This window comes from Saprolegnia parasitica (assembly GCF_000151545.1).
Source record: "Saprolegnia parasitica CBS 223.65 unplaced genomic scaffold supercont2.41, whole genome shotgun sequence".
Taxonomy (NCBI): Eukaryota; Oomycota; class Saprolegniomycetes; order Saprolegniales; family Saprolegniaceae; genus Saprolegnia; species Saprolegnia parasitica.
Window position 1 is genome coordinate 219,961 of NW_012156435.1, and position 15,172 is coordinate 235,132.

Below are 15,172 nucleotides of genomic sequence, written 5' to 3' on the forward strand. Positions count from 1 at the left end.
GGTAGGCGAACCTCGTCGTCGTCGTCGTCAAAATACCTGGGCTCGAGGTGGAATCAAGCTTCGATCTTGCTCCACCCATACGAGAGCCCACCAGATGACCGAACCGTCGACCGACTGGGCAAGTGCGAAATTGTACCCGTACCCGCGCTCCGCGACGTCCTATCGACACGCGAAAGCTGCCTACTGTTTTGTTGCCTTGGGCCTGCCAGCAGAATCCTGTCACGGACACTATTGCCTCCATGGAGAAACAACGTCTATGCAGCTTTGTCCAGAGTCCTCAGTGCAGAGCTAGACCGCTTTGTCTCCCTCGACCCGCTTCCAACGGACCCATGCCGTCCGTCATTTCTTTTGTTGGCGCCGCCTCTGCTTCATCGTCCCCTCATATTTGATTGGGCTGCCATCGTCCTATGCTTGCAGCTCGCTCTTCCAAGTACACGTAAGACATGTATCAAGTTGATACTACACAAAGTTGGCCTCGTCGCCGTCGTAGGGCACGTACTCGAGCTCGTGGCAGTTGTCGAACTGGAGGTCGTCGCCGTTCTTGTACTCGGCCGACGGATCGATGCTGGAAAACTGAATGAATTGCTCCATCGTCCGCTTCGTGCCGAGGCTAAAGCGCTCGATCTCTTGGCTAAAGTGCTCGTCCTTCGTCGTCGAGAGGCCGAGCACCTTGCGAATGCGGCGCTTGGAGTCTTGCTGGATGATCCAGCGGGCGCCCCAGTCCTTCTCCCAAATGACCTTGCGCGGCTCGTACCAATGGAAGACGATATCGCGGGCCGGAATGTACATGTCGTAGCCGTGTGTAAAGAGGCGCGCGGCCTTCGAGTACTCTTCGCCGTGGAAGAGGTACGGCGTGTGGGGGTCGTTGCGGACTTCAAGCACCGACTGCGCCGTGCCAAAGTTGAAGCCGCCGGCAAATTGCGACATGAGCCGCGGCTTGGCTGGCGCGGGCACCGTGATCGACGCGCTGTACTGGATCATCGAGTCCTTGTCTTCGGTCTCGATCTTGGCGTGGCACATGAGCGTCACGCGTTTCCGGAATTGCCCGTCCGGCGGCATGTTGGTCGTTGCGTCCGGGTACACGGTGATGATCGCGCGCTTGTTGCCAATCGAATCCCATTGCGAGAGCAGGTCCGTGTCCCAGTGCTTGATGAAGAGCGTGTGCGAGTCGATCGCCAAGACAAAGTCATCTTGGGCCAAGTCGACGCCCTTCTCCGACTCGTACCGCCCCAGCGTCGGGCCCGTGGCTTGGTCGGCGTCGATGGTCCCGTTGCGCCGCAGCCGCTCGGACCGACGACACGCAGCGTCGCCGACCTTGTCGCAGTACGCGTCAAAGCAGCGCACCTCGCCTTCGTGCAAGTATAGTTGGTCAAAGAGGCTCACGGTGACGCGCTCGGGCACGGCGGCGCGCGTGAAGAGCGATTCGAGCGTCTCGGCGCACCGGCGCGAGTCGCGGTAGTTGGCGATGAGCACGATGATGCGGCGGTGCGGCGGCGGCGTCGGTTCGGCCGCGCGGAGGTGCAGCGCTTGGCCGCTCGCCGGCGCCGCCTTGTTGTCCATGCTGGCAAAGGACAGGTTGAGGAAGAGCATGATGCATACGACCATGCCAAGCCCGAGGATCACGATGAGCTTGAGCGTGACCGGCGACGCGGCCCGTCGGCGAGGAGGCGTCATGAGGTCAGGCAGAAGAAACGCAAGCTGCCTGAGCGTCCCAAAGTAGGAATCCCGGATACCACGTCGTTTATCCGGATGTTCACCCACAGCACGTGGCAGCCTGGCAGAGGAGAATCGACTGGGGCTTTGACTGTACCAGCAGACGCATGCTAGTGCGGACGGCGGAGGCTTGAAATGATGTTTCACTAGTATGCAAGGATGTGTACAAGGTAAACAATATCGCTAGAGCTGGTGAGAGTAATGTGGTTGCAAATGTTGTGAGATTAGAATCTTAAAAGACGCTAATTATGGTACCCAGCGATGATCGCGGCTTGGGCTTCGGCGACGAGAAGCGCGGTAAAATGCTTCTTGTACGTTTCCTTGGTGGACATCTTGGACGAGAGCTTGAACGCCTTGGACAAAAGCACTTGGAAGAAGAAATGGCGTGTCTGGGTCGACGATTTCTGCGTCTTGAGCGTCTTGGGCGTCTTGGCGTCGTTGAACGCCGTCTTCATCGCCTCGATCGGGTCGAGCTCCACCACCGCCTGGAGACGCGCGCCGGCCTTCGTGTTGGCGGGCGACGACACCGGCGACGGCGGCAGAATGAACTCGATCAGTTGCGGTGATCGCGACGGCAAGCTTCGGGCAGACGGTGACGTCATGAGGCGCCCGCCAATGCGCCGGGGTGACGGAGACGCCATGATGTACGGGTTGCCAACGATGCGCTGGGGCGTTGTCGGCTGGCCAAGGCGAGGCGGGTCGACCGGGATCGCTGCGGAGGCCTCGAGCAGTTTCTGGACGTCGCGCTTCCACTTCTTGAGGCGATGCTTCCCCGCAAGGAGGATGTCGAGTTGGACGCCGCCAATCGCGATGAACCGCGTCGGGTCGATACCCGGAGCGAGCTCCAGCTTCCCTTGCCCGACGAACGCAGCGCAGTGGCCAAGAGGAAGAGTCGGGAGGTCGATCGGCAGCACCATTTGCGCGCGCGCCTCGTTGTACGGCAGCACGACGAGCTCGTCCGTGGAGGCCGTCCGGGAAGAACTCTTGGAGCTTGGCCGTGTCGACGTCGTGGGTGTCCTTGGGGAGAAGGCTGCCAACGTCGCGGAGAGAGACTTCGACCATGGCCTTGAGCGCCGTCGAGACGTCGAGGGTGTCGACCGAGATCTTCATCTTGGTGAGCTTCGTCAAGAGCGTCAGCACGACGTCTTCGTCCTCCTTGGACATCTATCGCAAGGAGGTCAGGCGAATCACAGGAGAGCAATCATCGATGTACCTTCTTGTCTCGACCGTCGTCAAGCACGCGTGGCGAGCCGCGCGTGCAGCCTCTTTTCGTGATCTACGAGCCGAGAGGCTGGGCGGCGTGACCGGACCGGTCGCCTTGAGAGAGCGCCTTGACCGACACGCACGCGACGTAGCCCGCCGTGGCATGGCCGCTGCCGTCGACGGGGTTCAAGGCGGCGGTCGGGTGTCGAGCTGCACCGGACGCGAGTGCCTGGCGTCTCGTTGGACGAAACGCAGCCGGCTGCGAGCGCACCTTGTCGATGCGGCGGTGGTCGGGCGACCAAGCATCGGTGCGTCGAGCCGTCGTCGCGTGCTGCCGCGGGCGCGGTCGTTGTACGGAGGAGGCGCCTTCGATCGGCACGTCCACATTTGCTTCGCTCACCTTGATCGTTGGTGGTGGGTTGTGGGCCGCGGGCGCGACGTCTTGGAGCAGCACCGTTGGTGCAGTCGTCGTCGCGCCCATGCCTTCTTCCGGCTCGTCGCTCGTGCTCTGAATGCTCTTGACTGCGAATTGAAATGCTGGGCGAGCGAGAACAAATCTCAGAGAGACGTCAAGCGCATCAACTTTTTCGAGCCAATGACGGACGATCGATGAGCGGATCCACTTCGTTGGCAGTTGACCGCAGTACACTGTATCCTGATGGTTGCAGTCGCATCTGAAGGCAGTCTTACGCGGGAAGCGGGCCGCACTCTATCTCGCTCCTTGCAAAGGCAGCATTGGTTTGAGCCCTTTGAACGCTGAGAGTCCGATCATGGAACCACTTAGCTGAGCTTACAGCCAGTACTGGTGTGTTGATCAGCGCGAATAAATGTCATATCCATCAATCCATCTATCTATCTATCTATCTATCTATCTATCTATCTATCTATCTATCTATCTACCTACCTACTTATCGATCCATGTCGTAATGAAGATCCTGTCTGAGGTCGTTCGACGAGACGAGCAGTCATCTTTCGATTCCAACAAGCAGCAACACCAGCAATGGATCTCTAATGTTGTGTTGGTCATATTGTCTATTCTCCACACACAAACGAGGGTTCTTAAGTCAAGTGGTGAAACACTTGGTCCAGCGCGAGTTCGCTAATGCTATAGCGCTCAATGCGGAGCTCGGTCTTGGTGCCTTCGAGCAGCTCAAACAAGTCGGCGAGCGTCACGTCCGAGGCCGAATGGCGGTCGACTTCCAAGGTCACGAGCGTCCCAAACTGCTCCAGAGTGCGCGTCGGGCCCACGCGTGCGGTGAGCAGTGCGCTCAACGCCGCGCAGTCTTTCTCGAGACGCCACGCAAACACATAGTCGGCGACCGTCGCCCCTTCCACGTGGCGCGTCGACGGCAGCAGCGCCTTTGCCGACGCCACGTCGTCCGCACGCAGCGCCGCTTGCACGTCAGGCGACGCGAGCGGATCGCAAAAGGTCACTTGCATGGTCACGCCTTTCGACACTTGCTGCTTGAGCGCCGCGATCGAGCCACGGTAGACACGCTTGCCCTTGGCGAGGACGACGGCACTCGTGCAAACAGCCTCGGCTTCTTCGAGGCAGTGCGTGGTGAAGAGGCAGGCTTCGTCGCGGAGTAGCTGCCAGAGGAGCCGCCGGGCCACCACGTCGACGCCGGCCGAGGGCTCGTCCAAGAGCAGCACCGGCGGCTTGGCGACGACCGCCATCGCAATCATGACCCGGCGCTTGTTGCCGCCACTCAGCTTGGCCGTGCGAAGGGCCGCGACCGGGTCGAGCTGCAGCGCCGTCAGCACCGTCTCGATCGTACGTGGTGCTTGGAGGCGCAGCGAACACACGAGCTCGAGGTGTTCGCGGACACTGAGGTTGTCAAAGAGCCAGTTGGGCTGCGGGCAGTAGCCCATCCAGTCGCGCGCGCGCGGGGCGTCGGTCGAGACGTTGCACGGACCGACGGTGGCTTCGCCGGCCGTCGGTGTCACGCCGGCCGTCAGCATCTGGAACGTAGTCGACTTGCCCGAGCCGTTGACACCGAGAAGTGCGACGCTCTCACCGGGCGCGACGGTAAAGTCCAGTGGGTACAGCGCGTGGACATCCTGCGCCGTCGTGCGGCGCCAGAACGACGCAAAATACGTCTTGGCGAGGCCCGACACTTGCACAATCGGAGCGGTGCCCATCTCGACATCGTTCGTCTCTACATCGTACGACGTTTAAATGAAAAAACACGGCGGCCTCTCGGGCTCGAACCACGTACCACGCGTTTCGCGGTGGGCGCAGCGCAGGGCGTGGCGCATCGCCGCCGGGTACGTTAAAAACGCATCGATGCCAAGCACCAAGAGCGCGTATACCGGTCCTGCAAGCAGCGTCTGCCACAGATACGCATGCAAGAGGCTCGACGGCGTCTCGAGCACCGAGGCTTGCGTGCACATGCCCCGCACGAACGCAAGCTCGGTCGTCGCGAGGTTGACCAACGTCTCGCCGAGCGAGATGAGCGGAAACGCGGCATGGAGCCACGGCGAGAGCGTCGCATACGTCGTGCACGCGTCATTGAGCGTCGAGAGGAGGAGCGTCATGGGCGCAAAGAGCAGCTGGAACGTGCCCACGTACGAGACAAACGTGTGCGCCGACGTCGACGAGCCAAAGAGGAAGCTGAGCAAGTACATGTACGGGACGATCGCGACACTGGCGACAAGCACGCAGAGGGCCAACGCGGCGAGGTTCGGGATCGGTACGAGCGCCGTCGAGGCAAGGTACACGCACCAGAGCACGAGTATGAGGCTGAAGGCGGAAAAAACCACAAGGTCAAAGAGGAGGTGCGCGGCCCAGTACGCCGAAAGCCACGCGCCGCAAAAGTGCTGGTACTGCTTCAGCCCGCTCTCTCGCTCCTTGACGATGCCCGTGGTGAGCGGCGTCGAGGCAAACACGAGCGCGCCAATGAGGTACATGGCAAGGACGACGCCAAGCACGTCACTGAGGGCGAAGGCCTCCGCCCCGCAAACGACTTCATCTCGAGCGGACGTGAGTGCACCTCGAGCGCACACGATGGTGACGTGCACGCCGCCGTGTAGAGAGAGTGGATGGTCGCCGCGAGGGCACCGGGAACTGACGCGTTGAAGAAGATTGCGTGCGAACTCGCACCGACATACACCGCGCCAGAACCACCCGGATGCGCGAGGAGGTAGTCGACGACGCCGTCCAAGGTCACGTTCGACCCAAGCAGCGACGGTGTCGGCAGCGACGGCAGCAACTTCGTCGACGCTAGGACCATTGGCGAGGCGAGGGCTGGCACGGCATCGTCACTCGACTTGCCGGCTTGCACGAGGAGGTACGAAAGCCCACCAAAGACGAGCAGCGGCCAGAGGTACTGGCTCGACGTGTTGCGGACGTCCCGGCGGACGAGGGCCGCCCGCTTGCGCATCAACGCACGTATCTGCGTCAAGCACACGCGCCACGTCGCGTACTTGTGCGCCTCCGGCCGCGCCATCCCGATCGGCTCGTCCATGGCCTTGGGCGTCCCGGCAGAATGGATGACGGTATCGCCGGCGGCAATCTTGACAAACACATCTTCGAGCGTCGTCGTCGATACGTCGTAGGTCTCGAGGACGCCATTGGCTTGGAGCGCATCGAACGCTCGGAGCAGGCCGGGAATGCACGCTTCGGTGCCGAGCGGCAGTTGGCAGTCGAGACCCCACTTGTGGTCGCGGAGGACGCTAGCACCCGGCACGGATGCCAAGGCGCGACGCACCTTGTCGCTGGCGTCGGAAGCCGCCTTGACAACGTGCAGCTTGTAGCCGACGCCGTACTTGTCCTTGAGGGCACCGCTGGTGCCAACGCAGTGGAGCTCGCCGTTGGCCATGATACCAATGCGGTGGCTAAGGACTTGGGCTTCGTGCATCGCGTGGGTGGTGAGGAGCACGGCGCGGCCCGCCAACGCGCCTTGGATCGCCGCCCAGACGTGCTTTTGCGAGTCGACATCGATGCCCGAGGTCGGTTCGTCGAGAAGCACGAGCTTGGCGTCGCCGAGGAGCGCCAGTAGCACACACACCTTGCGCTTGCTACCGCCCGAGAGCGTTGCCGTCGGTGCGTGAATCTTGTCGCCAAGGCCAAAGGCGATGCATTTCGCGGCGCACTCGGCGCGGATCAAGCGCAGGTCGGCCTGGCCCTTGAGCTGCTCGAGCAAGACCACATGCTCCTCGATCGTCAACGCGTCGTAGAGCACGTCTTGCTGAAAACACACGCCGAGGTGCTGACGGATGCGCGTCATGTCATGGTCGCCACAGACACGCAGTGCGCCGTCCGTTGGTGCGAGGACACCCGAGAGCATCGAGAGCGTCGTGGTCTTGCCCGCACCGTTGGCGCCAAGGAGGCCGAAAATCTCTCCTTCGGGAATCGAGAGTGAGACATTGCGCACGGCGACCTTGCCATCGGGATAGACCTTGGTGACGTTGTCAAGGTCGACGACCGGCGCGTCATCCACCGCCGTCTCGATCACGGGCGTAAACGTATGGTAACTCGTCTTGGTCGACCGGGACGGACAGGTCGACGGCGCCCAAAACGCCGCATGGAAGGGGAAATGCCACGGCGACTGGACACCCATCGACTTGGGCAAGACGCGGTCCAGATACGCGCCAAGGACCGCGTAGCACACCGCGTGTCCGAGCAGGGTCAGCCACGGCAGCGCGAGGTGCGAGAAAGACACGTCGCGGAGGTTGCCGTCGGCGCCGAGGCCGAGCGTCGCCGTCATCGCATTGTAAAACACAAGCGGGGACGTGAGTGGTCCAAGAAGAGCCCAGATGTCGCTTGTGAGGCCCGTGCGCTGGGCAATCAGCGGGCTGCACCAGAGGAGGAAGAGCAGCGGCGCGATCCCGATCGCGGTCTTGGCCCGGTCAAAGAACGGCACAACGATCAAGCCAAAGCAGACGGCCGAGAGCAGAAACGTGAGAAAAATCAAGCCAAAGACGAGCGCACCGGTCGCAAAAAGCACGTTGGAGAAGAGCAAGGTCGCCGCGGTCGCCGTCACGAGCGCATACAAAGTGTACACGCCGACCCAGCTGCAGACGAGCGCCGACTCGCGCACGCCGAGGATGAAGAGGTACTCCTTCATCTTTGTCTCCTTCTCGTTGATGGTGTCACGCACGAAGCGCGAGAAAGGCCAGAGACCGAGGTAGATCAGGTACATGAGGATCTGCGGCGTGACCGGGTCTTGGACCTCGACGTGCGCGGCCTCTGGAAAGGGCACGGCGCGACCGGGCTGCGAAAACAGCCAGCCCGAGGCGGCAAGTGTCGAGGACGCACAGCTCCCGGCGTTTACGAGACCGACGTCGGTCCAGTGCAATTGAAAGATATCAAGGTCCTGCGCGAGGCCGTCGCACCCGACCGGCGATGTCACACCGGCAGCAAACTCGTGCAGTGCGATCTGCAGCGGCAGAAAGCCCGGGTACCGCATGCTGGTTGTCTTGTTGAGCGTGAGCTGCGCGAGGATGCCAAAGTCGGATGCGGGCTGGACGCCATCGGCCGGCGCGGCGCCGTTCGACTCGGTGGCTTGGTCGCTGAGACGGATCGTCGCCACGTTGCCATCGAGGACGACGCCCGCGTAGAGCAGCCGCGACGTGTTGGACGTCATGGACGCCTTGGCGTACTCGGTCATGTCGCGCTCGGACGCAAAGACCGTCGTGACGTCGTGAAAGCGCGGGCCCTGCGGCGTCGCGTAGCGTGCGTCCAGAAACGCGATGAGCTCGGTCGCTCGCGGCGACGTGACGCCAAGCACCCGGTTGGAGCGTGCCAGCAGCGTCGGCAGCAACGTCAGCGTCGGGAGCGGCTGCGCCTCGTCGGCGTTGCGGGCCTCGGGCACATGGGTCACGCCAGCGGCCGCGCTGCCCAGCGTCGCGAGCCAGCGCAGGAGCCAGAGCAGGAGCACGGGCAGAAGGAGCTCGACGAGGAGGCTGCGCAGGTTGCGGCGCTTGAGCGTCGCGTTCTTCCAGAGGAGGACCCGCGTCTGCGTGGCAAACGACGCGCGGGCCATGCTGCGAATTGGACTTTGCCGTTTTGGTCGGCCCGCGTGTATTTTATGGCGCATATATCACGTTTTCATACATTTCGCAATATAAACGCACGTGACATTGCATTGAATGACGCCGACAGTCATTCCAGCGACGCACTTTCTACGACCAACATTCTTGTTGAAGATCCCTCGGAGTGGACGCGGGGTGACTGGGCGCTTCGATTCGAGGCGTCCGCAGCTTCAATAATTGCGAGACACAGTCCACGCATTCAATAAGGCTCCATGCTACCTGATAACGGCTAACGACGAAGTTACAATCATACCACTAGAGTTAGAGGTTGCCAGCATCAAAGATGGCGTCGACGAGGTTAGACTTGGCCGCGACCGTCGTAACGATCGATGCCCTTCATATGAGCTAGCGCCGTGGTCAACGAACTTGCCGCTGTTGACAAAGGCGTCCGGGAACCACGTCGCGACCGAGGGCTGCCTTGCAGCTGCCCTTGCTGGCACTCGTCGTCGGCATGATCCAGCGGCTTGGGCGCATCCCACGACGAGTATGGAGAGAGCGGGCACCTACTTCAGCGCATGCACAAGTCATTGCGTATGAAGCCTGGTTCGTACTCCTTAAAATACGACGTCGCGTCTCTGTATATGATGACGGGTGTCGGACCTACGATTTTACACGACAGCGTAGAAAAGCCTCGTCGTTTTGAATCCCACACAATGGATGGTGCAACCATACTTGCACTCGAGACCACGGACACCACTAGGAGCACGCTCGATGACGTGAGAACGATGCTACGTCGCTTGATTTGCAGCCTTAACCATGACTTGCATGCCACGACTGCAAATGTATCCGGTGCGCTCTGCAGAGGTCGCATTCGTCTCACAGAGGCACACCAACACAACGCGGTACAATAGAGCAGTTCTTATGAGTTGTATGCGCCAAGCTTGGGATGTACTCAGCTTCTAGCGGAGGTGTCGATCAACCTGCTGCGTGCAATCAAAGCGAAAAACTTCGCCTGTGGAGCGTGTCCGGTTACCCACATTGGATACGCAGTTCATATGAACCAAGTATCAACTCCAAGCTCAAGTTCACGGCATCCCCCATCGCTCCCGCTCGGCTGCTGGCAAGCTCCCTGGTGACACCCAACAACGAGTCGCCCAGGTCTTCTCTTTGCATAACAGTCTACAATGCATTGTCTTGAGCTTACGTGTCGTGTCAACCTCGCATCCGCCGCCCACCCGCGAAGGACCAAGTGCATTGGAGCTCCACACACCACACGCCCTTGATTGGACGATTTTGAGCACGTTCCGTTTAGGTGCCGACACTAACCGGACACTCGTGGTGGCCTAAATGCCTCGATTCCACGCGCCAACTGTACAGCTACCTAGTCCCACACAGCTCTTCGTACAGATCCCACCATCAGACGTCTTGGACTCGATCCGTCGCACATCTTGTTCATGATACAGAGTCCTCCGTACCCCCCCATCTACTTTCATCTACTTAGCAGCGGTGCATGCGAGACATCGTCGTTAGGAATTACGCATCACGTTTCGAGGGTTTCGAGAGCAAAAATGACCGTACAATCGTCAAAAGGTACGGTGGAAGAATACAAGGCGTTCAATGTCATTGGTGCCGCCATCACCACCTTTGCACACATAGTGTCATTACTCTGTATTCCGCCAATTCTGGAATTCCGGCTAGATGAGACGGGATCAGCCTGCTTTTTGCGATAAAAGACAATGACCTCCCGTGGATTGGAAAGGAGCGTTAGAAGTAGATGGATTCCGTCGAAAAGCAGCGGCCCCTGGTGATGACCAAGCAGCCTTTCCTTGCCTCGAACCAGGCTCCAACAGTTTAGCAACTCCGGTCCTACACCTCGTGGACCAGATCACTCTCCCTTTGATATCGAAGACTCGATCTATAGCTCGACACTATGTACATACCATTTGTATGCAGCGAAACTGCGCACATTTCGAAACTGCGTACATTTCGAATTTTGACGTGACGACACATCGTTGAAAATTGGGTACATTTGTTGAATGACTTTCTTTTCGCAGGCTTTTGCCAGGCGACGTGCCGACGCATCGTCTCTCGATGTACACATAGTCATGCCTCGCGATTGGCTATAATAGCAAGTGGTTGGGGTGCCACTTGGCGGCAACCGCTGTCATTCCAGCGCAGGGAACCATGTTGAGCTCACTGCTAGCTCTCGCTGCTGGTGTCTTGTAGCAACACGTTGAACCTGCAAGAAATGAAGTACCATCGAGCGACAGGTTGATAGCGCCGCGAGCGCAGTCGTGCTGTAGTGGCCAACAGTGCTATCGACGCCGACTGTGCTGCTCGTCGGCAAAACCAGTGAGGCTCCATCAATAATAGCGTCCGAGCGCATCACGTTAGAGCGTCTCGAGCAACACGTGAACAACCTTGGTCGAGGCCAAGCACTGCATGACGTGGTCGAGGACGTCTCGTGCATATCTCTCATCTTGCGAGCTCGAGACCTCGTGCTAGAGGATGCGACAGCCAGGCTACCGGTACAAGGTGCTAATGGCATGCATGCACCATTCGTCACGAACAATTATGTACATTCATACATTTGTTTTATACAGGAACAATAAATGCACAGCCATGCGCCTCAAACTTGAATCGACGCCGCTTGAGCTTGCATCCAGCGCCATAAGTCACGATTGTCCAGCAAATCTTGGATGGCGGCGGAGAGAAGCATCGTAGTCTCGCTACACTCGACCTCGGGCGCGTGCGGCTCTCGGCTCATGGCGTCGTGCATCGAGATACTGCCAGTGCCGTCGAAGAGAGTGTCCAAGTTGAGAAGAGGTAGCTCGGGCTCCGAACGGTCGCTGGCCGGCTCTTCGCTGTCATCGTCCGGCGACGAGCTTGTGTACGTCGCGTACACATCGGACGACGCCAGCATGCCGACTGCTGAATTCGTCTTCGAAAGCAGTTCCTCGATGGCCTTTGTCTGCTCTTCGGTCGGCTTGGCCGGCATCGACGTCAGCACAGCAGCAGTCCCCTTCGCCTTCATGTCGGCCCACTTGCTGGTCGCCTGTCTGTAACTACAATATCATCGCAAGCTATGAGTCTTTTTCGGCCATCGTGATGTTGTATGCAGTAGTACGTACTTGCGAGTGCCGACGATGCGGGCGACAAGGATCCACTTGCGGTACAGACCGCCCGCGACGAAGATGGCATAGCGAAGCCAGCGAATTTCACATTCGCTCCAGCTGCCTGTGCGGGGTGGTTCCAGGCTGAGGAAGCGCTGACGGACCCCCGCGGCAGTACGAAGCTCCAAGCCTTCGGCGACCGCACGCCATGGCATAAGCCCTGTCTTTAAACTTCGGCGATCGCACGCGTCGCTGCCTTCCGGAGTTGACTCTTCACGCATTCTCGCGACTCTCTCTGAAAGCTTTGCGTCCTGCAAGAACCATATTTAGGGTGGACCACCTGTACGCGACAGAACGGACCTCTTCCCGGGTCCACTTGAGCTTTTCCTTCTCGGGCATGGCAGCTATCCTTCTTGCCGGCGGGTTACTCTGTTGGATGTCGAGCAAATAAAAGAATGGGCAAAGCTGACGTCGACTTTGAAGGCCACCGCTCCCTCCAAAGCAGGTGGCAAACTGCCTAATTATCACATTATCAAATTATCATTTGGAAATTAGCCAATCAGGTGATATCAGATGGAAAGTATCAGGTTACTTCACTGGCGTTAACAAATTAAAGCCCGTACTGGTGCACCGACCACAAGCATGGGTCGCTGGAAATGGTGCGTACACGCGAGATACACGCTGCAGAGTACAGTGTATACCGAGACTAGAGAAGGCCAAATATCACATTGTTATGTTTTGTGGAGTTGTAAACGCAGAGCTTCCGGTTTGGAACACCCACGGGATCTGTGTCCTGTCCCGAATCCTTCAAGTTGATAGATCGCAATTCTATTTGCCGGGTTCTGTCACCTGATTGGGTACGGTACACTTTGCGGCTGTCGGTAGTGTGCAGCTACCATGGAGCCACCGGGTATAGTACGCGGGTTTCACTCGGGTACGTCATGTTAATACCCTTCGCTCTATGATGCGCCATCAATGGAAGCATGTCGAGAGACGCTCATACTCTATAGAATTGGTTAATATGGACGAGAAACGTCCACATGGCGCCGTCTGTACGACTCTGTATTTATGGCGCATAGTGGGTGACGTCCAGGGTCGCGAGGAGGTCTGCGAGAATGTCCAAGTCGGACGACGTCACGCTCTTGGAGACGCTGGCGCTGCCAACCCAGAGGCTCAGTGCGACAACGTTGCTACTCGCGTCGTGGGCTTGCAGTTGGACGACAATGGGACCGACGCCAAAGGCTTGGAGCGACGCAGCGAGCGACGGGTCCAGCTCCGAAAAGAGCTTGGTGCTGCTCACGCCCACGAGTGTGTTGAAGGCCGACCAGCCGACCGTGAGCTTGCGCTTCGTCATGTGCGGCACGACCAAGTCCAGTCCGTCCTAGTCACCAAATGCATTCCGCTCTTCAGTCGTAGCCACGACTGTATACCTGCGCCGGGCGGAATCCCTTGTGCGCCCCCGTCGTAATTTTGACAAAGACGCGGACACCCGTGTTGACGAGCTACGAAACATAGTTCAGCGATAAAAATCAGAAAAAATCCAGTCGTACGTTCAAGCCCGGACCCGCCAAGCAAGCCGCTTGCACGGTCGGGCTTACATACGACAGTGTCGCCGCGCCCTTGGAACGCGCGAAAAGTCGCTCCTATACAATGCAATGGCCTCGATATTCCCATAAAAGACCGCAGTCGCACCTTGTCAAAGCCAGGGCCGAGACCATACGTTTCCTGGATCGACGTCCACGCGTCGTCGGGCAACGGGACGAAGAAATCCCCAAACGTCTCGACTTCGACGGGCGCCGCTTTCGCCTCAGCGGCCGCTTGGCGCTTGTCGGAAAGCGGGCAGTTTTGAATGTAGTGGCCACGCTCGCCGCAGAGCTTGCACACGTAGCGGTGGCATTTCGGGCCGCGTTCGTACGAGACTTCGAACGCGTCCAAACCTTCTTGGTTGGCACCCGGGAGGTCCGCCGTCTTCATGAGCACGGCGACGAAGAAGCCGCCCGTGTTTTGATCATGCGGCAGAAAGCGCATGCAGCGCTCGAGCGGGTACGTCTCGGCCGGCGGGAAGAGCGATCGCGTGATGCGGTAGCCGCGAAGGTCTTCGGGAATCGCCTCGTCGAAGAAGCTGGAAAACCACTCGAGCGGCGCGTTTGCGAGCCGGTCGGCCTGGCGCTTGTGCTTGGACTTGGACTGCCACGCAACGTCCCACTTGGTCAAGCCGCTGCGGCGCTTCAAGCCCACGAGCTCCGCCGAGCAGTCGACCAGCGTGAGCGCACCGTCGGCGCGTCGAAGGAGCTCGGCGACAATCTAATCGCAACCATCGATGGTACATATTGTCGTCAACGACAAAAGTTCCTACCGCTTCGTTTTCAATCGGGTTGAACGAACACGTGGAATAGACCATGCGCCCGCCGACCTTGAGGAGCGCGGCGGCGCGCAGAGCAATCTCAAGCTGGATTGGGTGCAATGTGAGCGCGTCACCGACGTGCCAGCGCCGCCAAATGTTTTCGTTCTTGCGCAGCGTGCCGTCGCCGGTACATGGCACGTCGGCAAGGACGCGGTCAAAGACATTGGTGCGTTCGAGCTCGCCTAGCATCCTGATTCATATCCGTTTCTTTTGCGATACTAAATCGCGTAAAATGCGTAAAATGCAGCCATCAAGTACCGGATGCGTTGTACAGGCCGGGAAAGGCCTGGCCTTGGTGGCACGAGATGACGGCCGACATGAGGCCAATGCGCATCATCTGGTGCACGAGCATGTACGCGCGCTTCTCGTTGGCGTCGTTGGCCACGACAAAGCCGGTCTGCGCCGGGTCCTGCAAGAGCGTCTCGAGGATCTGCGACGTCTTGGAGCCAGGCGCCGCGCACCTAATGTGGACATTCATTGTCCATTGTGCATACTATCACCGTCGACCGTACATGTCGAGAACGCGGTGTTCCGGATGGACATCGAGCAGCAGCGTCGGGATCATACTCACCGCTTCCTGGCGCGTGATGGCACCGCTGTCACCGTGGAGGATGAGAAACTTGTGCAGAGCACCCATGATCTCGTGCTCCTTGGCTAGTTGGTTTGTGAGAAACGAGCTATCGGTGGGCCATAGAGGTCTACCGAGCTTGGTGAGCGCGTTGCGGCCGCACTCGAGCTGCCACGCCGCACCGTACGTCGGTGG

General features: G+C 59.3%; 5 protein-coding genes across 5 annotated transcripts in view; all 5 read right to left on the reverse strand.

Annotated features, from left to right (window-relative positions):
* Nucleotides 1-400: 400 nt before the first annotated feature.
* On the reverse strand, nt 401-1,699 carry SPRG_09066 (hypothetical protein). Its single transcript, XM_012348185.1, has one exon. The coding sequence runs from the start codon at nt 1,672-1,674 to the stop codon at nt 460-462; it is 1,215 nt and encodes a 404-aa protein (XP_012203575.1). The 5' UTR covers nt 1,675-1,699; the 3' UTR covers nt 401-459.
* Nucleotides 1,700-1,955: 256 nt separating this feature from the next.
* Nucleotides 1,956-3,397, reverse strand: SPRG_22234 (hypothetical protein; the record flags this gene model as incomplete). Its single annotated transcript, XM_012348216.1, has 5 exons — nt 1,956-2,666; nt 2,719-2,877; nt 2,927-2,978; nt 3,024-3,145; nt 3,188-3,397. 5 exons carry the CDS (start codon nt 3,395-3,397, stop codon nt 1,956-1,958), a joined length of 1,254 nt encoding a protein of 417 aa, XP_012203606.1.
* A 578-nt stretch (nt 3,398-3,975) lies between these two features.
* On the reverse strand, nt 3,976-8,903 carry SPRG_09067 (hypothetical protein; the record flags this gene model as incomplete). The annotated part of the gene is made up of 3 exons (XM_012348186.1): nt 3,976-5,075; nt 5,136-5,888; nt 5,921-8,903. The coding sequence occupies 3 exons, from the start codon at nt 8,901-8,903 to the stop codon at nt 3,976-3,978; spliced, it is 4,836 nt and encodes a 1,611-aa protein (XP_012203576.1).
* A 2,618-nt stretch (nt 8,904-11,521) lies between these two features.
* On the reverse strand, nt 11,522-12,220 carry SPRG_09068 (hypothetical protein; the record flags this gene model as incomplete). The annotated part of the gene is made up of 2 exons (XM_012348187.1): nt 11,522-11,957; nt 12,024-12,220. 2 exons carry the CDS (start codon nt 12,218-12,220, stop codon nt 11,522-11,524), a joined length of 633 nt encoding a protein of 210 aa, XP_012203577.1.
* An 851-nt stretch (nt 12,221-13,071) lies between these two features.
* Nucleotides 13,072-15,172, reverse strand: part of SPRG_20720 (hypothetical protein) — a gene marked incomplete at both ends in the record, with an annotated part of 2,506 nt that continues 405 nt past the window's right edge. Inside the window, 8 exons of the mRNA XM_012348213.1 lie at nt 13,072-13,386; nt 13,436-13,507; nt 13,556-13,648; nt 13,698-14,309; nt 14,362-14,591; nt 14,668-14,870; nt 14,922-15,063; nt 15,112-15,145. Coding sequence (XP_012203603.1) covers nt 13,072-13,386; nt 13,436-13,507; nt 13,556-13,648; nt 13,698-14,309; nt 14,362-14,591; nt 14,668-14,870; nt 14,922-15,063; nt 15,112-15,145 — 1,701 coding nt within the window. The remainder of the gene's footprint in view (nt 13,387-13,435; nt 13,508-13,555; nt 13,649-13,697; nt 14,310-14,361; nt 14,592-14,667; nt 14,871-14,921; nt 15,064-15,111; nt 15,146-15,172) is intronic.

Bases quoted from the DNA above. Each gene is read 5' to 3' on its own strand.
- SPRG_09066 (XM_012348185.1), bottom strand. From the start codon at position 1,674: ATGACGCCTCCTCGCCGACGGGCCGCGTCGCCGGTCACGCTCAAGCTC.